Below are 24,284 nucleotides of genomic sequence, written 5' to 3' on the forward strand. Positions count from 1 at the left end.
AAGAATACTTAAAACGATTGTAACTTTGGAAAAAAAACTATAAATGCAGATAAACGTCAATAAAATAACACAATTCATTTTCATCATTTACACTACTCGTCGGTTTAATTCTAACATATCAATTAAGCCCACATACTCCTTATCCCGAGAAGACTAACAATTTTAACACCACTCTGGATGCACATAATTGAGCTAGCCGAAGAAGACGAGGTTTGTCAACCGAGAAAAGCTACGAACCAGTCCTCGTGCATCGGAGGTGTTAATTGGCGCCCCACGTTGGGAGCCATTTAACACTTATATTTACTATAATAATTTTACACAATATGTATTGATCTATAAATTCAAAAACGCGACAACCCTACGAAAAAAAATATTTTAAGTCTCAATTTATTACAAAAAGCGCCAAGTCCGTGTTTCATATTATTTAAAGCTTGGTTGATTTCGCCCGTGTTTAAGTCAACCAATAAGGGAACGTTCAATATTGAAAAGGTCGTCTCCCATGCTGTAGCATCTGGTAAACTCATGACAGTGCCATGGAAATATGTGCCTTATGCGGAATAAATTAAAAAGTGAGGTACAAGTAGCGCTACGTCCAATTATATTTTGCCTATATTTATTACGTTTAAGAGTTTATTGGCTGAAAAAATTGCCATTTGGTTCTAATTTCGACATAGAATACATCGGAAAAAATAATCTTACGTTAAAACAAATAATTGATGCTTGAAACATAAAAACGTTTCCCGAAAATATTGAATTGTGGACTTGTCGCTTTTTGTAATTAGACGAATCATATAAACAATACTGAGCAGAAATTTAGATGTGCACTGTATGAAGAATAATGAACTGGCTTGATGTACCAAATTGGAAAACAGCCACTTTGGATAGGGCTGGGTGGACCTCGGCCGAAGCACTGCTGATAATTATATTCTACCCACGAATTATTACCTCCATAGCGGCGCGATTCCGTTGAACAGCAACTTCATGGTCAATCAAACGGCTTGGATAATCTCGTCCAATCACACAGTTCGCTTTCTCTTGCACTTCTATGGGAGCTTTCCATGGTTCGTAACTACAACAATGTAACAACATACATATTTAATCGGAACTTTGTTTCGTAAAAAGTATTTGCACAATGCCAAGTATACCAACAAGATGCAAATTTAAATTTATGGCAGCACTGATGTTTAATTAATTGGCTTGTCAAATTATATGAATGACTTTGATGTTATATCGTCGGGAATCTATTCTTATAATATTGAAAGTCAGTTGTATGGATGAAATTATTGACTTTTAATGTAAATGTCCTATAATGGTCATGTAAGGTAGATCAATTCTTAATATAAAGGAATCCCATCTGTACAATATAACCATCACTATGTGGAGGCCCAAACACTCTGGTCAGGGTGGAACTCTGCCATTCTTGGTGGTGTTGGCCTGTGTGTCTCTGATAATTATCTTAGGAATCGATGGCATCCGTTGTTTGTTCTCCCAAGGTGCAGAACTAACCTCCCATTAGTAATGCCAATTGGGAGGGCAATAACATGTTTAATGAAATTGCTTCGAATATTGAAATATTCCACTTACGTGGGTGAATTTAGGTGGACGTTGCGTCACCGTCACCATGAAGCGAAGCTGTTTTTGCGAAGTTGTCATATAGACAACTATGTCAAAATTACATATTATATGAGGCGTAGAGTTACAAAACCCGCTCTGGGCGATTTTTCAAAAAAAATAGTTATGAATGTACGCAGAAGCTCTTTCGTAAGACCTATCTTCTGTTCTAGGTGAGAGTTTTAAATTCCTCTCTGTTTCTTCAAAAAATCAAAATAAATATCGAGGAGACTGACTAAACCCGCTCTTAAAATAAATTTGTTCTGGTAAAACCCTCTCTGCGTTACCGGCCAATCAGACGCCGCGATTTAAATAATGACTCTTCACGAAACCTTTAATCTCCATACAAACCGTCAAACCGTTTTCTCGTGCGCGCCATAATTTTGCTTCAATTATTTTACTATTTTTTACTTTTAATAATGAATGTTTCAATAGTTAGTGTGACGGAATCTCAACAAGAACAATCAAGGAAGCGTTTGAAAAATTCAGCTGCTTGGAAATGTAGCCTGTTACGCCAAGAAACGTATTTAAAAATTGACTATATTTTGCTGTATTGTCATGAATAACCCAGTGGTGGCTCATATTATTTTCTAGTTTTACGTATATTTTTTGTTGTCATTTATATTTAATATTCTGTGTGATATAATAAAATATCATAAGGTTCTTACACGTTTTTATCATTATTTGGTTTGTGTCAAAAATATAATTAAAGGAAAACTATTTTCTGTCGGAGAAATGCTTTTTGTTTGATAATTTGTACTATACAAATGATAGATTTAGTAGGTTATGTTACGTTAGGTTAGTTTTTTCATCTCCCTTGATAAAAAATGACATTCCTTATCATTATCTCCACGGACAAGTTTTTTTCGTCATAAAATTGTATCATTCGTTAATATGAACGATAATGAATTTTAATTCAAATATGTTTATTAATTTGTAGATTAGCTTAGTTGTAATAACGACACATAGTTAACAATGCTGTGCTATCTTGTAGAAATACCGTTACTTTTATAATACGTTTTTGCAATAAATTTCAGAAATTCCACGTTTACTATTATTTGTATATAAAAAGTAGCAGGAACAACAGAATATAGGTAATAAATATTTATGTGGGAAAATAAGTAAGCTCATACTTCGCGACTTTTATTTATCGGATTTGGTTTCTGAATTAAATGATATAAAATATCTAATATACCTAAGTAGATTAAGAATAATATAGCTTAAAAATATTATCATTTTATTTTTAAATTTAATAAATAGGTTGGTAGTTAATGGTGGGTTTCCCACAGACATGGAATTTGGGGACACAGGTAATACAGGGATTAGCTAGGTGAAGGCCGGTACTTAAGTCCGCTGGGTTTTTTTATTTATGCTATTGATATTATTAAAAAAATAGTTATTATTATTCAAATTATCTTATAATTACCTTTTAAGGGTTTAAAAATATCTTTCTGATTCAAAATATGGTCATTAATATTAAAATTATTAAGAATTATTAGGGCACTTATATAATGATAAAATATTAGTTACCTATTAAACAAATAATTTTCATGGTATGTAGGTAATAACTAATTGTCTCCAGAAAAAGTATCATTTTTTGATAATGGTTTTTTTTGTTTATTATAGAATAAAAGTAAGTACATGACATTAACATATTAAAATAAAAAGTTTCACAAAGGCAATTTGACATAATAAAAAGTAGGCAATATTCAACTAAATAACTATTTTTTTAAATCTAAAAAAAATATTTTCAAGAAAAGTAAATACCTACCACTATTTTTAAAAAATATTACATACCAATATAACAGCTAAATATGTAGGTACAATGCGAAAAATATACAGCTACCATTAGGTAAGAATGGCTACAAAATATTTTCTAGACAAATATAATTCGAAAATATATTACATAATTAAAATAAATACGGACCGCTACTAAACTATCATCTCCTGTCGACAATGTACCATTGTGCGACAAACTCCGCTCTTTTTAAAAAATTCCGCGTCGAACGCCGCTCTGTCAGGTAGAGACTGACAAAGACCGCTCTTGGGATAATTAAAATGCATTTATTTGAATAAATACAGCTTATACATTGGATTTGACATTTTATTATACTTTTCCGTATGTAACGGAAGAAATATATTATCTAAAATTACACTTAAATCATCATGATATGCCCAAAACAGTTTTTCGTCATTTACTCAAAACTCAAAAAAGTCTCTAGAGCGGGTTTTGTAACTCTACGCCTCATATATAGATTATGCAGTAAACAGAGATTATGGATGTCTGACTATTCGTTCTAGTAATTGATACATTGAGGAGTCTTAAGCCTCTACACAAGAAGTTGAGTATTACATGCATTCAACTGCATGGTTCTGTTACATGTCTTCCAGAACACTCTCCTTATCATACCATTTCAGCCTACGCACAAACAACGGGACGTGAACGCCTTGGCACTGCCGCCTATGCTGGGCTGACCACATAATACCATGTAAGTGTTTATTATATTTGTACGCTTATTTTATTAATATTATTGTAATAAAGTGGAGACCGCAATGATGACGTCACGGGCACTATATAAGCGCCGTACACAAAGTCATTGGGCGTCTATTCACTTCCGTTCACATACCAGAGCATACTAAGGATAATAGTATGTTCTGTACTGTACTTGATATTGGATTATATTGGATTGATATAATAAATCTATTTAAAACTATCAAAGTATTATCTTGGATGTCTGTCCTCTTAAAACAATTCTAATATATTAATGCAAATAACGTTTCACACAATGCAGTTATATTGTGTTTGAATCTTTTTACCACACATACAACACTCATTTTTTACTAATTATATGTCACTTGTTCATAATTTCTAATTCATAATTTTTAATTCATAAATAATTATTCTTAATTGCTAGTTCCTTTATCATCCCTTTGATGCTTTGCTTCACAGTATATACAACCCTTTAGTTATATAACAACCAATGACTTACCGGTTATATTCGGGGTAGCAGGTAAATTATTTCCATGCACTTGGGAGAAAAGGTCATGTATGCACCAATAAAATCTGGAAATGCACTCAACAATTGAAAAGCGTATGCAATTAAAAAGAAAACTAAATATATAAATACGTAATGGTGAAAATCTATTCATGCACGATTTACAAATTTAATATCAGAGGTTTGTCGAAGAACAATGAAAAACTTTTACTTATCTGCACTAAAGAGGTATGGTGTCTACAAAATAGAGGTTACTCCCATTGATCAAAACATATTTTCATGATGATGTTAAATCTTAGATTCTAAATAAATTTAATCTTAATCTCTCAGATTCTTTAAAAATATCAATATAGATTTTCACGATAATTTACTCAACATTACAATAACCCAAAGGAATGATTTTTGATTCTTAACAAACAGTACGTATTTTAAAATAAATGTCAATGTTTGAATAAAGACATAATTACATTATTATGAAATGAAAGAACAGTTTATATTCTTTTTGTGGTATATGTACTGCTAAACCTACAGAGTTGTGGGTGGTACGTCGCACTCTATTACATTGTGAAATTTAATGTTACAAAATATTCATTGCCTTACTAGGTTGTATGACCAATAAATAAAACAACACAATGCCAAGTATACCAACAAGATGCAAATTTAAATTTATGGCAGCAATGATGTTTAATTTATTGGCTTGTCAAATTATATGAATGACTTTGATGTTATATCGTCGGGAATCTATTCTTATAATATTGAAAGTCAATAGTTGTATGGATGAAATTATTGACTTTTAATGTAAATGTCCTATAATGGTCATCTAAGGTAGATCAATTCTTAATATAAAGGAACCCCATCTGTACAATATAACCATCACTATATGGAGGCCCAGACACTCTGGTCAGGGTGGAACTCTGCCATTCTTGGTGGTGTTGGCCTGTGTGTCTCTGATAATTATCTTAGGAATCGAGGGCATCCGTTGTTTGTTCTCCTAAGGTGCAGAACTAACCTCCCATTAGTAATGCCAATTGGGAGGGCAATAACATGTTTAATGAAATTGCTTCGAATATTGAAATATTCCACTTACGTGGGTGAATTTAGGTGGACGTTGTTTTATAATTTTTTAAGATAGGGTCCCACGATGGCCGCATGGCTTAAGCGCCGGTCTATAGTGTCGAAGGTCCCAGGTTCGAATCCTGGGTCTGGCAAGTACACATATTGTTTTTCAATTTGTGTATGAGTCAGAGTATGGACCTAATAGGTTGAGCAAGTGGCTGACATCCATTTCTCGTAAAAATAAAATCTGTTAATACAAACCTCCACTACGTGGAGGCCCATTTGATCCTATTAAGATCGGACATGGTCGAAAGAAAAAAGAAGATAGGGTCAATCAATAGTTCATTCTGTGTGCTTCCATCTACTTTTATTTTTGTTATTTTATTTTATTTCTTTTGTTATTTTATTACTTATTATATTTCTCTGTATTTTTATTTGAAAAATTGTTAACACTTATTTTATGTCGTGTAGTGAACGCTTTAAATTTTTAATCCGTTATGTTAATTATATGTAAATAAATAAATTTGAATTTGAATTTGAGTAAATAAATGCATACATACCGGTTCAATCAATAATAAAGCTTACTCCATTTTGTTATTTTATTTTATTTCTTTTGTTATTTTATTACTTATTATATTTCTCTGTATTTTTATTTGAAAAATTGTTAACACTTATTTTATGTCGTGTAGTGAACGCTTTAAATTTTTAATCCGTTATGTTAATTATATGTAAATAAATAAATTTGAATTTGAATTTGAGTAAATAAATGCATACATACCGGTTCAATCAATAATAAAGCTTACTCCATTTTGTTATTTTATTTTATTTCTTTTGTTATTTTATTACTTATTATATTTCTCTGTATTTTTATTTGAAAAATTGTTAACACTTATTTTATGTCGTGTAGTGAACGCTTTAAATTTTTAATCCGTTATGTTAATTATATGTAAATAAATAAATTTGAATTTGAATTTGAGTAAATAAATGCATAAATACCGGTTCAATCAATAATAAAGCTTACTCCATTAAAATTCAAAGCCAGTTATTCAATAAGTATCACTGCTACCTGCCAATTTGAATAATCTGTCAGCAAACTTATCAGTAAAATCAAATTAGTCTTACATGTATTTGGCCGGCATGTTGCGAAGTTCAGGGATGTATCGGCGAACATACTCTCCACTGGGATCGAGTCGGCTGCCCAGTTTCACGGGGCAGGCGCACGCCGAGCTGTCTAGTAGAGTTTCAAATGCCGAACTCGACACCCACATCCAATTGCCGGCGCAAACAGACCTGAAATAATTATATAGTCTGGTCACTTACAGAAGGTAGCAATGAAGTCTTGAAGTAAGATTGAATGTAGCAGTTTTTTTATTGAAAATATAACAGTTTCCGAAGGATATATCGCACAATCGCAACTAAACTGCCACAATCCAAAAATGTCAAACAGAGAAAATCAGCTTTGAAGTTTTTACCTTTCGCATTTTTGTACTGTGTTTTTGAAATATGTTAAGATATTGAATGAAGTTTTGACTTGAATTTGATGACTTAGAGATATGAAATTTTCAGTACAACGATAGACAATGAAACGTAGTAATTAACTCAAAACATGTAAATTTGGACTTGTGGCGGTTTAGTTGCGAGGGTGCGATATTATATTAGAAAAATCTTGGGCCTAGTAGGATTCGAACACACAACTTTTGCTTGTGGGGTGAGTGCTTTATTTCCGAAGCTACAGAGACAAAATACAGCATCTGGATAGTAATATTTTAGCCAAAAGGTTCCCTCATCATGCAAATTTTAGATCAGACTGCAGGCTAAAATATTTTGCACTTGTTACTTCTCATGGAGTGGCGTTAGAGATTTTTGTACATTATATCAGAGATGTTCGGTTAAAACTACAAAAAGCGGCCCTCATAGCCCAATGTGTAAGGCACAGGTCTCTCATCTGGGGGCACTGGGTTTTAATACCTCGTGAGGTCACAATATATTTATGTGATTTTTTCAATGGCTGGATGTTTCTGTGATTGATTCACTGCTACTAATACACTACTGTAGTTGGACCCCACTGCCTGTTGTGGTGATAATATGAAAAATAATAATATTAAAAACTAAAAATAGTCAATTTGATACCATTGTTTTGCTCTCGTTTTGAATAAAACTAACTAAGTCATGAGTTAATGCTACGCTATAGAACGCATTAAAAAATAATATGAATTAGTAAGTTAAATAAAGCAAATTTCATATTGAGAATAAATGGGATAGAGTTTTTTGTGGGTATGAATGTGATCAGTGCCACGGACGAGTTAACTTGCCAAAGCATGTATGTCGCGTCAGGCCACGGACGGGTTAACTCGCGGGTTCTTGTAAATGTCATAACTTCTGAATGAATTGTTTGTGCATATTTTTAAACAATATTTATCATTTAAGTGTGATATTCACGATAAACTCGAGAAACATGTTGATTTGGTAAATTTTCACAAATATTTAGCATTTTGTTCCTATTTCATATTTTTTAACGGATTTATTTTATTCCGAAAATAGCTGGCCTAGAAGTGTCCACCTAGTAAAAATTGGCTGGCAGTGATAAGGTTAATAGTTTAATTTGGTTATTTTGATGATTGAATATAACAGCAATATTTGATAGTATTCTCTACTTATGGACGAATATTGTCATAAAATATTACCAATCGGCGTCGAGTAGATATTTGAGGAACATTTGCAGTCCGTGCTCCCATGAAAACCATAAGCCACCACGGGTGAGAAAGGAGGCCACGGCGTTTCTGGCAGCATGGTGCAGCCAGCCTTCACGGCGCAGCTGACGCATTGCAGCATCAATGAACGGGAATCCTGTCTGTCCTTTGTTCCAACTGCAGTAACAGACAAAAAGTCCTAAATTATTATCATTCTTCTCAAATAAGCTATAATATTTTGTTTATTATTTATTTTTCATCAATGATGCTATAAATATTTCTATATTACCGTATTTCCTCATTATAAACGCCATCAATTATAAGAAGCGCCCTTATTTTTATATACCGATAATAAAAAATATAGGAATACAATCAATTCTCCAACGATCAATATTCCTGCAGCTTTGTCTCGGTTTGTTTACACATGTATAACGCTTGGCTACTGTATCACGAAATGTTGGTGGGAGCAATAGGTAAAGTGTTAAGAGTCACTTATAGTGCGGGTACTTGAGACAAACTGATTTGAGTATTTTTTCATGTCATGCTCATCCACTGAAGCCAAAGAGAGAACTAAAAGTCTCTACCTGTGTACGTATGAAGTTTCAAACTTATGCATACATATTTTTAGAATCTCGTAATCTGGTGGTAATAATGGTGTTTTTCTGAGATTTGATTTTTTTTGTCTTTTTTCTCAAATATCATATTTCCTCGATTATAAGGCGCATTTTTCTATTTTGGTGTCTTTGAATTCGGGGTGCGTCTTATAATCGATGGCGCCTTACAATCGCTGTAAAATTCCGTGATTGTCATGAGTTGGTCCAGCACGGTGGAGTAGGTAGTCGAGTTAAAGTAGCCACTGGCTAAACACCTTTGAGTTGGAATAAAAATTTTGTCCCTAATTACTGTTTAAAATGTCGGCAAGAAAACTACATTATGATGCTGCATAGGAAAGAAAAGTTATTGAGTATGCAGAAGAGCAAGGAAACAGAGTTGCGCTGAACTGGACACTGAATCTGAAGAAATTTCAGAATCTGATATAAATAAAATGCCTATTATTTGATTAATTATTTGTAATTAAATAAAACACAATGTTTTTAGTACTTATCTCCTTGAAGAGGACGAAACCGGTACAAAAATTTAATTAAAAAATGGAATAAGTACTAAAAAAATTGTGTTTTATTATTTAATTCCAAATAATTAATCAAATAATACAATGCAGTTCCACCATGAATTGACAGTTAAAACTATAAAAGAAAATAAAATGCATATTATTAAATCCTTTTTATTGTCATCGTATGACTGTCTGTTATAATAAAGTATAAATAATATATTTATTTTTTATTATTGGCATATGAATATAAGAGTGCGTGTTATAATCGATGAAATACGGTATATTAATTTTTAATTAGTAATCCTTGCGAACCTTAGCTTATAGTTGATCTATTTAAAATTTGTCACCTTTCTAAAACATGAGTTTCCGCATTGTACCAAGGGATGTCCAGGCAAATCGGGTTGTTCCACATCTGCCCATAGTTTGGATTGTTCACACTCATCGTATAGAAGTATTCACGCCAAATCAATTGCCCTTCAAAAAGAAATGAAAGTTAGATAAACCGTTGACGAAGTTGTTCTACAACTATATGACATCCATCATTGGAGAATATAATTATTATGTATGTATGGAAAATTTACTTATCCCAAATAGTAGACACTATACAATGAAAATTGTGCCTCGTCTTCTAATTTCAGATTATCCTGTGTTATTGAAATTATTTCATTTCGGTGTCCACTATTAATAAAATAGTGTAAAATTAGTTTTTTTTCCTTTTTTTTCTATTTGAAAGAGGTACCTAGTAGGTTACCAAAAGAATATGGAGTAATAAAGAGGAAACCTATCAAAGTCTATCTGATTCGAAAATGTTTTTAGTATGGTCGATTTGGTAACAATAAAAAAGTTAATATTTTCTGTAAAATAATGACCCGTTTAAACATTTTGCAATAAATGAAACTGTAATGTGAAATTACTTGTAGCTGAATTTATTAATAATCTTACAAAACGTTTTCAGTTTCAGTTACATATTCTATTAAAGCTCCATTGTCATAGAAGAAAGTGTTTCTTCAACATTTTTGGTCAAAACCTAGTAATATTTTAGGAAACGAAGGTCTTCATTTAATTATTGCTTTGGCCAGTAAATAGCTGTGTGGTCTTTGGCACTTTTTGGCAACAATTTGGATTACATTAACCAAGAACCGAAGCTGTTTAGTTGTCATATAGACAACAATGTCAGAATTACATATTATAAATTGTGCAGTAAACAGAAATTATGGATGTCAGACTATTCGCTCTAGTAATTGATACATTGAGGAGTCTTAAGCTTCAACACAAGAAGTTGAGTATTACATGCATTCAACTGCATGGTTCTGTTACACGTCTTCCAGAACATACACAAACAACAGGACGTCAGCGCCTGTGCACTGCCGACACACAAGAAAAAAATTGTACCAGACAAACAAGAATACGAGCTAATAAAAACGTGGTAAAATATACAATTATTATTAATTAATTCTACATAACTATTTTCAACAATCTGTAATTATTCTAGTTCTCAAATAATAGGTACATAATTCTCATGCCCATAGAAAATATTGATATTATTCTTTATAAAATTTTAGTGTTTATAGTTTGCAAGTCAGGCAAATACATTCAAATTTGATATACACACAAGGGTTTTCAAATTTTAGAAATATAATGCTTATAATGTTTCACACAAAGCAGTTATATTATGTTTGAATCTTTTTACCACACATGCAACACTCATTTTTTACTAATTATAACATAATTATTGTTATTAAATGTGTTTAGGAAAAAGGGCGTAACCCTCGATTTTTCTAAAAGTACTTATTTGCTTACTTACTTGCCGATTTATTATCTAAATTCTGGTTTTAATTGAGCATTAATTAAGTTTTAATATAAGGAAAAAAACATTTACCCTCAATTTTAATGATTTTTCTGTAATAACTTCTTTAATTATTAGTAGATCAAAAGATATTACACCAAATCATCAATCATCATGCATCCAATGTCTGTGCCTATTTTTTTTAAATTAATATTGAACGAAAATCATTCAAAAAACGTTTTTTGGTTCTCCTGTAAAATTTGATCTGTGTGGGTTACGCCCTTTTTCCTAAACACGGTCGATATGTCACTTGTTCATAATTTCTAATTCATAATTTTTAATTCATAAATAATTATTCTTCGCCTGACTATATATTATTACGTGTGCAATTTTAATTGCTAGTTCCTTTATCATCCCTTTGATGCTTTGCTTCACAGTATATACAACCCTTTAGTTATATAACAACCAATGACTTACCGGTGATGTTCGGGGTAGCAGGTAAATTATTTCCATGCACTTGGGAGAAAAGGTCATGTATGCACCAATAAAATCTGGAAATGCACTCAACAATTGAAAAGCGTATGCAATTAAAAAGAAAACTAAATATATAAATACGTAATGGTGAAAATCTATTCATGCACAATTTACAAATTTAATATCAGCGGTTTGTCGAAGAACAATGAAAAACTTTTACTTATCTGCACTAAAGAGGTATGGTGTCTATATAATAGAGGTTACTCCCATTGATCAAAACATATTTTCATGATGATGTTAAATCTTAGATACTTACTAAATTTAATCTTAATCTCTCAGATTCTGTAAAAATATCAATAATAGATTTCCATGATAATTTACTCAACATTACAATAACCCAAAGAAATGATTTTTGATTCTTAACAAACAGTACATATTTTAAAATAAATGTCAATGTTTGAATAAAGACATAATTACATTATTATGAAATGAAAGAACAGTTTATATTCTTTTTGTGGTATATGTACTGCTAAACCTACAGAGTTGTAGGTGGTACGTCGCACTCTATTACATTGTGAAATTTAATGTTACAAAATATTCATTGCCTTACTAGGTTGTATGACCAATAAATAAAACCAATTGTAGTTTTTGACACCATACCTCTTAAATCCAGTTTTAATTTTTAAAAATATGTATAATATCTACATTGTGAAAAAAGTGCTACATTGTTGCCTTTGCATCTAATAGCTTCATATTGTTATCAATTTCATTATACAGTAAACTCCCGATTATCCGGTTTGCGGATTATCCGTGCATGTATTTAATTTAAAAAATCGCTCGCTTTCGTAAAATTTGAACTGATATTACAAAGATTCCTGCAAACAAACCAAAATCATTGATTTTCTTAATAAATAATGTATTATACCTGTTAAAATAATTAAATAATTGTCTGCTTTAGAAATGTATAATATGTAGTACAGTGAAACCTCACATAACGAGCAAAACAAATTGTAAAAAAATGGCACCCTTAATAAGCGACATTTCGCATAACAAGTCTCTTGTGGAATAGCACAGCCAAGAGCTGACCACCGAAGAGCTTATGGAGTTGAATCGTGTTTCACAACACGAAGTTGTGGAGAAGAGTTTGTCAGTGGAGGAGGAAGAGGTAGCAAAGCAAAAATCTTCTGGTGCAATAAGAGAAATGTTGAAAGCATGGGAAACTGTTGCGTCGTATATTGAGAAGCATCACCCTAATAAGGCGGTGGCTAGGCACACTACAAATTTATTCAATGATAATGCTGTCACATTTTTACCAAATTTTGAAGCGTCGGCAAAAACAAATGTCTCTAGACAGTTTTCTAGTAAAAAAGAATTAGTTATTTTCATAAATTCATATATAATAATAAGTAATTTTCTTTGAATAAACGTTATAAATAAAAAAAAATGAGTATTTTTTTCGGCATGGAACATATTATCGTATTTTACATTAATTTATAATGGAAAAATTGTTTCGCTTAACGAGTGTTTCACATTATGTGTAAGATTCTGGAAAAAATTATGCTCGTTATGAGTGGTTCCACTGTATTTTAAAAAGAAAAACCAAAGTTCGGATTATCCGTGCGGTCTCTTCCCACCATTAGCTCGGATAATCGGGAGCCGACTGTAATTTAGCTTTGACCTTTCAGCAAACACTACGCTCTATCAAAATAATTTGTTTATATTCTTGAAATGTTTATTTTTTTATTTATGAAATCACACTGATATTTTGTGTTTTATTATATCTTATTATTATTATTTTTTCTCAAGTGTACTTTCATTGATGCCTAGAATTCTTACAATTTAACACTAAAGAATTTACAATTAGCAAATCCTGTTAAATTACTCACAATTTATTGAATCTATTAAATCATTATTGGTAATATTCAAATGTCAAATTAATTAATTTATTTTACATAATATAGCGAACATCACAAATTACAAATTCAAGACGTTCACAGCAGGGCAATACAAACATTATAAAGTACACAGAACTACACCAAATGACCTAAGGAGAGACCCTATAATTTCTTCTTTCGACCATGTCCGATCCTAATAGGATCATATGGGTCGGGCCTCCACAGTGTGGAAGTTTGTATTAACAGATTTTTATTTTTACGAGAAATGGATGTCAGCCACTTGCTCAACCTATTAGGTCCATACTCTGACATACACAATTTGAACAGGAATTGAATACAGGATTCGAACCTGGGACCCTCGACACGAGAGGCCAGCGCTTTAGCCACGCGGCCATCGTGGGTGTAAATGATTTATAAAACTATATTATTACCTCCGACGAAAATAATTAAACTTGTAGAGATGACAATGACACCAGTACAATGCCGGGTGAAGCTTCAAGAGGAAATTGGAAGGAAGAGGGCATTCACAGCACTAGAAGCCTCTCCCAAAAGAATGGGCTTACAAATAAACGAGGCAAAAACTAAATACATGCCTGTCTATGTCACACCACGAGAAGGCGCACCAAAGTTAGATATTGGTGCATACAAGGTTGATACGGTCGACAGTTTCATATACCTTGGTTCTCTTGTAAATCGACATAATGATATTACAGAAGAAATCAACAAGAGAATCATATCTGCGAATAAATGCTACTTTGGCCTGTTAAGACATTTTAAGTCCCGCATACTATCTCGCCGAACTAAAAGCGCTCATTACAAGACACTTGTAAAGCTAGTTGTCACCTACGCATCGAAAACCTGGACATTAACTCTGCGAAATGAATGAGCCGTGAATATTTTTGAAAGAAAAATTCTCCGCCGTATATATGGACCGATCAGGAACAGCACCAATTGGAGGAGAAGATATAATGCTGAGCTCTACAGGCTGTACGAAGATTGCAGCGCAATTAATTATGATTGGGAGACTGCGATGACTAGGTCATGTGCACTATATGAATGACAATGAACCTGCAAAGAGAGTGATGTCCAGCAATAGAAGAAGAGGCAGGCCAACGATTCGCTGGTTGGATGGAGCTGCCAGTGACTGCCGTATTCTGGGATTCCTGAATTAGAAAGCGGCCACACTGTATAGGGACAGGTGGAGGGAGCTGTTGGAGGAGGCCAAGACCCATACCGGGTTGTCGTGCCCCTAATGATGATGATATTTTTACGTAAACTTATCCTCACACAAGTGGAAAATATCCAAAGTGATTTCATTGAACGTTGCGTGTAAGCCAGAAAAAGTAAATAGCAAAAGCAAAGATCTTTTCTAACGTTCATATTACATGTAAGTATGTAAGGAAGTCTCAAAAACAAATTGTACCCTCCCCACCATAATTCAACTAATACGGGGCCCAAATAATAGACCCACTCTCAAGCCTGTTTTGAATTAAGGAATCGTAAAGAACTTATAATATTATGTGTATTTGTTACGATTTCATTCTACTGTTATGTGGTGTAATGGATGATACTAGGAGTTCATGGAAATAGATCTGTACATGTAAGAGCAGTATGGGAGTTTGTAGTTCCGCCAATCACTGCTAAGACATCTGCAACCTTGATTTAATGGTAAGGTTATACATATTGACATCTCAGTGCTTGTTTACCAATTCGTGTATCACATTTATGTACAATACATATTATGATTTACTTGTGCTTGAATAAAAAAGGAATGCATATTATAAAAACTACTATGACCCTATCGACTAACTATTTTTTTTATGAAGTGGAAAAATAATAATGCAAAAAGTAATAATTTATATAAATGAGTTGTAAGTTTTACTTATTTATATTGTAAGTATGGTCGGAATTAGGTTGTCAAAGATCTTTGACAAATCGACTGCTTAATCTACAAACCAGCCAACTACACTTTTGACCAAAATTAAGATTTTGTTATAAAAAGCATGTTTTCTATGCTCACACAAAATTTCAAGCTCCTAAACCTATAAATAAATGTGTCATCGTTCTTCACTCAAAACACATAACTGCAGATGCCAAATTTCCAATATCTTAAATGGAACAACTCCGTTCTTTGTATGAATTTTCTTAAAAGGGAAGCTAAAATACTGTATTAATTCATAGTGCAGCTTATTTGTAAAAAATTGGAATTGTTAAGTTCCGCTAGATAGTTAAATTATTAAGTTTTTTTCTCCTTCCTGAACAATTTTTCCAAATGGAGTTAGCCAGTTTGCAGATTAAGAAGTCGAAATATCTTTTATGTTGAATATTTTATAAAGTAATGTAAGTGTAATATGCCCTCTCATGTTTTATAAAAGAATCAGAAGAAAAGAATTATAATAAAAGATCTTTGTCGAAGATCTTTTATAGTCTATTACCGACCTAATGCTGAAAATAGTGTCAAATAAAACATGCTCCATTTTTATAAGATTTAAATAATGTAATAAGTTAAATATTAATAATGGAAAGATAATACTAATTTAAAGAAGTGCGTAAAAGCCCAGGGTTTCTAAGAAAACTTTTAAAATTAATTCACTAGCTAAATAAAATGTAAGTTGAAGATACAATCTATGGGCCAAGTGAATAAAGTAAGTGTTCACTTGTGATCATATTAAAATATAGCTACTCAGGTGGGCACACATGGGAAGGGGTTTTCGGGTCCTGACCCCGTACCTCACAGAAACGAAAAAATATTCAGGTCAATAGAACATTATTTTCTTCTTCTTTGTCAGGACCTGATGACCTAGATGATTTGATTGCCGTACAACCTTCTCAACAAGTTGTCCCCAATTCTTTCGGCAATCTACGACACAAGGTCTTTGTCAGTGAAATACTTGTGGTAGCATTTGTTAGTTGATGCAATAATCTGGGGCATGGCCCCCATAAGGGGTGGGGCTGACAGGGCTCTAACCTGGGGGCCCGGCGAGGCGAGTCAACCCGATAACTGAGATAAACACATATCACCAATTCGCTTTAATAGTAAAAGAGTCACCTGCGGCGCTATTTTCCTTCCGATAATATTATTATTAAGAATACAATTTTTAATTGTGTTGGATGTACATATATATACAAAAAACACTAAATTTACACATTAATTTCACAGCATACACCATTTGGAAAACGCTACAGTATAGCGTCACACTGCCTTTATGCTTAGCGATAGGTAAGGGGGCCCGCCAAAGATCCTAGCCTGAGGGCCCGCTTCAGGATGTGGGGGCCATGATCTGGAGTATCACATTTTATTCATATTTAATATTCTAACGCAGCATGTCTAAAAGACAAGACAACACAGACGACACTATTAATATTAATAACGGCAATATTAATAATTATAACCGTTAGGCCACACAATCGATAATCACTTGTGAACATGATAGGTTTCAGTAACTCGTAGGTGAGTGCAAGTAGTTATAACTGCATGGCAGATATTCATCATTAGAATCAATGTGTGTGTGTGTGAGTGTCTGAGTATGGAGAATGCACTCAGAAAGACGATGAGAAGCTATAGTTAGTAGAAGGGGTAAATGTGTAAATCAGTGGCACCGCTTTAATTATCGCAACCATCAATAATAAATTATAATGGACATTTTTTCGAAATGAACCTCCCATATCATATTTTTTGTGCACGCACACCTGTAACTACTGATTTGTATGCATTCCTGAAAAAAGTATTAAGTAAAGTTAATTCTTATCCTGATTCACTTTGCCCATGATATTGATATGTTTAGGTTGTGCTGCTACTTTAAAAATTACGGTAATATAAAAATTGTGTATAATTTTACCTTCTGACAGACAGGCACCCGTATCTGAGAGCAGGACTTAAGCTTAACGGTGGTCCCAAGAGATCCGGATTGGAGTGCGTTGGCAAATATGAACCCCTGATGATGAAATGAAATAGATTTCACAATAATATGTAAGCATTTACATCAATCTATATATTATATTATGTATGTATGGCGTGAATATGTTGATAAGTCTAAAACAATCAATTCTCAGGGCAGCTACTTCTACGTTTGGCTTTCTGTGCTAAATCAGATTATATGTTTTTGGATGATTTTAAATTTTAGTAAAATGTTTGTAAATTCTCAACAAAATAAAATTTAAAAACATTTCTGATTTACCACAGAATACCTACCTATCTTACAAATAGCTGCCCTGAGAATTTATGTTTTTAGACTTATCAATATATTTATGCCATACACGGATATTGCGTATGCCAGCGGCAAAGGATGGAGGTATATTGTAGAGATTCGACATGAATTGTACACATTAATCTTTGTCAGACATAATTATTTGTTTTCATACATAATTTTAGATATTATAATATAGATAGAAGAATATTTTTTTATATTATGATTTGGTTTAGGCACGGTTTAATTGAATTTTAAAAATTAACCAACCCAATTTGCAATTTGTGTTCTTAGTTCAATGTAAACAAATATGTATAACTGATAAAGTTTAGTGTACATTTGTTTTTTGTCAGATTCGCCACTGTGTATGCTAACCAAACCAATAACTAACTAAAAATGGTAATTTTAGTCAATTAATTATAAATGTAGTAGGTACGTACTTAGTAAAAGCATCTCTCTCCACGCTCAGTCTGTTATTGAACATCTGAAGAGCAATCGTTTCTCCACCGCTCCATCTGATCATGGGCAGTTCGTCGGGCTCATTCTCTGAGAAGACACCAAACTCCTCAGGTCGCGGTACCTATTCAACCACACAATTTCTGTTAATTCGGGATATACCCAGACTCGGTCTTCCAAAAAGACATCCATTAGATAAAAATTTAATTATCGAGGATTAATGTGTTGATTGCTTGAGACTTCCACGGTTATTTGTTCTTTTTTTTTTTTTTTTTTTGTGATTTTACCGAGGCTTTGACTGCGACTCGCTGTCATATCGCCTCTTCTCTTCTAGAAGGGGATCCTTCGATCAGGTCCTCACTCCTATTCTGTTAAATGGCTTTATAATTATTTTGTCTAGCTCTTCCGTCTTTCTTTCTTTCTTCTTTAGACGCCAGTGTTTTATGCACCAGAATCGCTCTCCTCCGTATCCATCCCTTCTGTATTTTCGATACATCGTGTAATCATTGAATTTCAGATAGTCTAATTCAGACCTCAGCCAAGTCTCTGAGATTAATGCTATTGAAATTTTTTGTCTTATTTAGTAGAGTTCTATATCATCCTTTTTTTGCTTCATACTTCTGGCAATCCATTGTAAAATCCTAATTTGTTTTTTATTATCCATTTTGCTCCAGAACCTCCCCTAGAATTTCCTTTAAGTGTCCTTCTTTGAATTGTTTGCATACCCAGTCCACTGCTTTAATTATTAGTTGTTTAATGATCTGCTGCCAGTCTCCCCCTTTCAGCAAGACTTTCATAATTTCTCCCATCGCGTTAACCTCTGTCTTCCCCTTTGAATTTTTCTTATTTTTTGTAGGCTTTACGCTACTACCTGTAGATATTATTGTTGAGCCTGAAGCTTCTACCACCGCTTCTTCTTTCTTTTTGTTTTCCTTAGTTTTTTGAATTATTTCGCTTTCATCTCTTCCTACGATTTTTTTTTGTTTTAATATGTCAGCATAGCTATTATTTAACATATTTTTTTTTGCTTCCTTGAAAGGTATGTTCATTTTTTTCATTGCTTCTTTGCAATTCTTTTCCTCTTGCCACTTTGGGCATTTTTGGCTGTTTGCCGCGTGGTTACCTTTGCAATTGATGCACGTAATTTCCTCATTTTTTTCGCAGGTTTTGTGGTTTTCACCACACTTAGGGCACGTTTCTACTGTACGTCCGCAATTTTTCGCGATATGCCCATATCGCCAGCATTTGTAGCATTGCATAACCCTGAATACATACGGTTCTACAGCAAAAGAGACTCCATATATGTAAATTGTTCTCGGCAATATTTTCTCCCCAAATTTAATACTGACTGACGAGGTCTTTGTCAGCTCTCCTGTATCACCTTTTCTTGTCAACCTCTTAAGGTTGATTACTTTTGCATCACTTTTGATTTCCATTTGCAGTTCTTGGAGGTCCATATCAATATCGACTTTTCTTATTACTCCATAAGAGCAGGAGTCATTCTCTTTGGTCACAAAACCGAGATCTTTGAGTTCTCCAGCTTGTTTCACTTTATCTGCTTCTTTTTCGTCTTCTACTTGGATGTACGTCTTTAAATTTTTATTGTAAATTTTCTGTACTTTTACTCCTGCCTTATGCAGCATCTGCGCTATTTTCAATTTTAATGGAATTTTACTTCCCGTCGCTATCATGACGATGTTTTGGTTTCCCTTTGGAGTGACCCCAGAGTCTCTTCTGGGTTTTTTTCCAGAGGTCACTGTCTGCCATTCTTCTTCTTTTTCTCCAACCACTTCCTCTTCATCATCGTTTCTTTTCTTCTTCGTTTTTTTGGTTTCATTCGCTTCCATCGTGGTGTTTTCCATTTTATTGCTTTTGCCGTTCACGCGGTCTTGGAATTCGCGCAACAGTGTGAACAAAAAACAGTGTGGACAACCCCTCGCTTCACAGCGTTTGACGCACTCCCCGCACAAAGTGCACTATCCGTGCAACAATAAATATTTTTCACTTTTTCTCCAGCACTGGCACTGATTGTCAAAATCACATGGGACCACACATGTTGAGTTTATTGTCAAATTCATTTACAAACAATATTATTTTTGTTGTATCCCGTATTTATAACCGTTCGCGAGTAACCAGGCGAGTAGCGTCCCGATTACGCAAGCGAAGTTGTACAACCTCACTCCACCGCTGTTGGCTTCCGACTGTATTTGTTCTTGTATTTTGTTATTTGGCTGTTACAACAAAAATAGAACATTCATGTGGCTGTTAACGGATCCGTGTGATCGAGCTCTCGAATTAATATCATTTATTTAATTGTCATTTTATTTATTAATGATTCACAGGCCGTCAGCAGTTTTCAAGAACGCTGACTCGGTTAGAAAGCAGAAAATAAGTTGTTCATAAAATATTATATTCTTCATGTAAAGCATGGCGTTATAATGTTACCTTATCGAACATACAAAATTCTTCATGGAGATAGGATGGAATATGGCCAAACACCACTCCGTTAAAATCAATATCCTCAACAGGTCTCGGTGGTAGTCCAATAGTCTCCACGGTATGCTGAAATAATAAATAACATCATCGGTCACAGCAGTGAAGCAATAATGTTCCACACGAGCAAACGGTGATTTTCGGTTTATGCATTTGCCAGATCAAATTGATTCATAAGCAAAGTTATCACATAACAGATAATCGACTTTCATGCTTCAATTAAAACATGTTTTTGAATCTTGAATGAGGGTGTTTGTATTTCCCTTCCTTTTGGTAAAACCTAAGTTAGCATTTTTTAATTCTGATTGGTTAGTTGTGGGTTTGAAAACCACTGGCTTGGTCAAATTCACAATTTTCAATATAATATTGTGTATTTATATCCATGTTATACACTTAATTGCAAAAAAATTAAACAATGGGTTTAATTAATATTTATAATAAAAAAATAGGGAAATTGACCTTAGTTGCATAATATTGCCTTTCAGCAACAAACTGTAGTATTCTTTATATTTTTTTGTGGTAATGAAATGTTATTTATAAACTTGCAGTTCTTTGCACTGGACAAAGTGTGTTAACGATAAAGTTATAGTTTTTATTCACAGATGCCACTGGTAATTTATTACATTGATAAGTTGCCATCAGTGAAGTCCCGTAGGGGTCAGTAGATTGAGTGTCGCTTGGGGGCGGCAGTTACTCGAAGGGCGGAAAATCGAGGAAAATCATTAGGTATATATAGAAATAGGTAGGTACCCAAACTTAGTAATAACGGAAATATCTTTCCATTAAAAAATTCAGGTCACTGCCTGGAAATAAAATGTATTAATTAACATAGAAGGTTTAACATGACTGTAATTTTTTTGTCGGGTCCGTGATGTCTAGTTAACTTCTGTTGTCCTTGGATGTCACTTGACTTTCTTGATGACCAGCAATGACACGTTTAGACTTGTGAATTATATTTTAATTATAGGTATGTGTAGGTACATATTTACCTAATTAATTTATCCAAATATTTTTGCCGGTCACTCGCGAGTCTTCAAATTTGTTAGGTGTATTTTTAAATGTATCTGAAACCGTGGATTCGTACTGTCTATTGAAGTAGAGATGACATTTAAATTAGATTTAATGGTATATATTTTGTTAGTAATGTATCCATACAACACATTTCTTGGATATTGCAGTCATGAAAGGATGATAAAAAAGTACTGTATAAAAAAATTGGGTGGCCTTTTGTCTAGGGACGTCACTGGTTGCCATCATGCATAATATAAGGGTAAAGGTACATATTCTCAATGTTGCAAAGAAACATAAAATAAAATAAACTAACCAGGAACATCTGGTATGTTAGCGGTGGTATGCCTCCATTGGCTTTGATGACCTTCTCAGGATTCCACAAAGTATGGGACACGTGCTCAGTGCAGGTGACTCCAATCTCTTTGCATGTATATTTGACGGCGTTGTCTCTGGGGATCCAGACAGGTTCACAATCTTGCTCAAACGATAGTTGACTAATGCCTGAAATGTATGACTCACTTATTATAAATATATCTATGAGGTTTATATTTAAAAAAAATTATATACGGTCAAAATCTAATAAAAAATATGTCTATATACATCATGTAATGGTCTATAACTTTCAAAACCTGCTAAAAGCATACAAAAAAATGTTTAATTAAAATATTGGGTGCAAATAAATACCAATAGATATGTACAATTTTAATATATTAACTCTTATTGCAATTATGGATTTATCGGTTAATAAATGTGGGCATATTGTTCTGAATTGAAAATACAATATCCATGATGGAAAAAAGAAATTTATGTTAAAACCAACCATTTAAACTAATGCTAAGTTCCCACGCACGTTCTTGCTCGATGTTCGACAGAAATTCGCTCGAGCATGTCTCAACGTGTAGACAACGCTTCGAACATATTATTTATAAAATTCACATGGCTGTAAATTGCTCTCTGTCGTAACCATGGTTTCACAAAGATTCTTCTATGTTATCGTTTTTTAAACTTCTTTAAAGAAATATAACACGTGATACCCGCAAACACAGCAACAACTCATCATCCATGGCTCGAGACGCTTTGATTGAACGTCTTGTGTTGAGCTGCTCTTGCATGTGCATGCAATGACGAGCATGCTTCCAAGTCAACATGTTCGATCGAGCAAGAACGTGCGTGAGTACTTAGCATTAAATCAAATATTTAATTGTCTATTTGAAAATATATGATAAACAATAATATTTCATTTTCTCTAAATATATAAATATTAATCATGAATAATTAATATAAGAGGTGTGTAGTACCACAACAATATGAATATACAGATTGTATTATATTTTCAAATGAATTGTTAACGGATTTTTTAAAATTAATTGTCTGCCAACTGCGGGTTGTTTTATTAAACATTTTAGCTTATATGGCTTACCGACTTCTTCCCAAAGTCTTCTAATAACAACATCTGGCTTTCCACGGAAGAAATGAAGTCTACCACCATATTGCTTCAGTTGGTTGTCGATATCATTGAGAGATTCCAGCAGAAAGCGCATACGATTGTAACCAATTAGCTTTGTACCTTAAATAAAATCGAACATCACAGAATATGTTTGACATACCGATATACCTAATAAAACTCATTAAATGCACAGAGTGATGGCCCAGATTTAATTCAATTTGTTCAATGACTTCAAATAGTTTATTAAATATTATCTTAAAACAGCTTAAAATGTTGACAACCTCATAAAATATTTAGTATTTTTTTTTATCATATTCAATCAAAATAGGATCATTATGTGCCAGTATGGGAGGTTGTATTAACAGATTTTTGTTTTTACGAGAAATGAGTGTTGGCTACTTGCTCAACTTAGGTAAATATTCTGGGACATATTGAAAAAAACAACATATAATTTTTTTGTCAGATCCTGGACCTACAACGTTATACAATACGTCACCGCTTGTCCATCGTTTGCATTGTAATTTATTTAACCCTCAAGAGGTTGCATAGTTTTATTTCTTTTTTCCAAGATTCATATAATGAGATAGTCGAGTTGCTATGTTTATGATGTTGTCAGCTTATGTGTGTACAATATTTTATACAATAAATATATTTTCTAAGTGAATTCAAAGAAAAAAATAATATATTCAAAATACCTGCGCTTTCGCCGTCAAATACGAATATGGGATAAAAGGGAATGTTGGGGTCTTTCAGAGCATACTGGAGAGCGGGGTTGTCATGGAGACGGAGACCGTGCCGGAACCAAAGAACACTTCCTCCTGGCATTGTCAGAGCTTGCAATAAACTGACAAGGAAGAAACGGATAAATCTGAAATGGAAAAATATAATATTGCAAGAAAACTGTATTTCAAAGATATTTAGGTAAAATACCTATTAAACTAATTTTTTAAAGGAACCTAAATATATATTATGAAAAACCAAAATAAAAGTTACTAAGATTTATAATTAAAAAACCAGCGAGTCATTTTCCTCTGCAGATTCATTTGTAGCAGAAACTCCTGCGTCTATCAA

General features: G+C 33.2%; 1 protein-coding gene across 1 annotated transcript in view; it reads right to left on the minus strand.

Annotated features, from left to right (window-relative positions):
* The window catches only part of cry (circadian regulator cryptochrome), a 37,903-nt gene that overhangs the window by 1,515 nt on the left and 12,104 nt on the right, over positions 1-24,284 (minus strand). Inside the window, exons 2-12 of the mRNA XM_085949714.1 lie at positions 23,909-24,081; positions 23,187-23,333; positions 22,080-22,267; positions 20,708-20,824; positions 18,247-18,386; positions 17,459-17,554; positions 11,728-11,801; positions 9,812-9,938; positions 8,348-8,530; positions 6,786-6,953; positions 946-1,069 (exon numbers count right to left, since the gene is read on the minus strand). Coding sequence (XP_085805840.1) covers positions 946-1,069; positions 6,786-6,953; positions 8,348-8,530; positions 9,812-9,938; positions 11,728-11,801; positions 17,459-17,554; positions 18,247-18,386; positions 20,708-20,824; positions 22,080-22,267; positions 23,187-23,333; positions 23,909-24,038 — 1,494 coding nt within the window. The 5' untranslated portion in view covers positions 24,039-24,081. The remainder of the gene's footprint in view (positions 1-945; positions 1,070-6,785; positions 6,954-8,347; positions 8,531-9,811; positions 9,939-11,727; positions 11,802-17,458; positions 17,555-18,246; positions 18,387-20,707; positions 20,825-22,079; positions 22,268-23,186; positions 23,334-23,908; positions 24,082-24,284) is intronic.

The sequence above is a fragment of the Rhyacophila brunnea genome, unplaced genomic scaffold (assembly GCF_057557595.1).
Source record: "Rhyacophila brunnea isolate RB1 unplaced genomic scaffold, BYU_Rbru_1.0 scaffold_22, whole genome shotgun sequence".
In the NCBI taxonomy this organism is placed as follows: domain Eukaryota; kingdom Metazoa; phylum Arthropoda; class Insecta; order Trichoptera; family Rhyacophilidae; genus Rhyacophila; species Rhyacophila brunnea.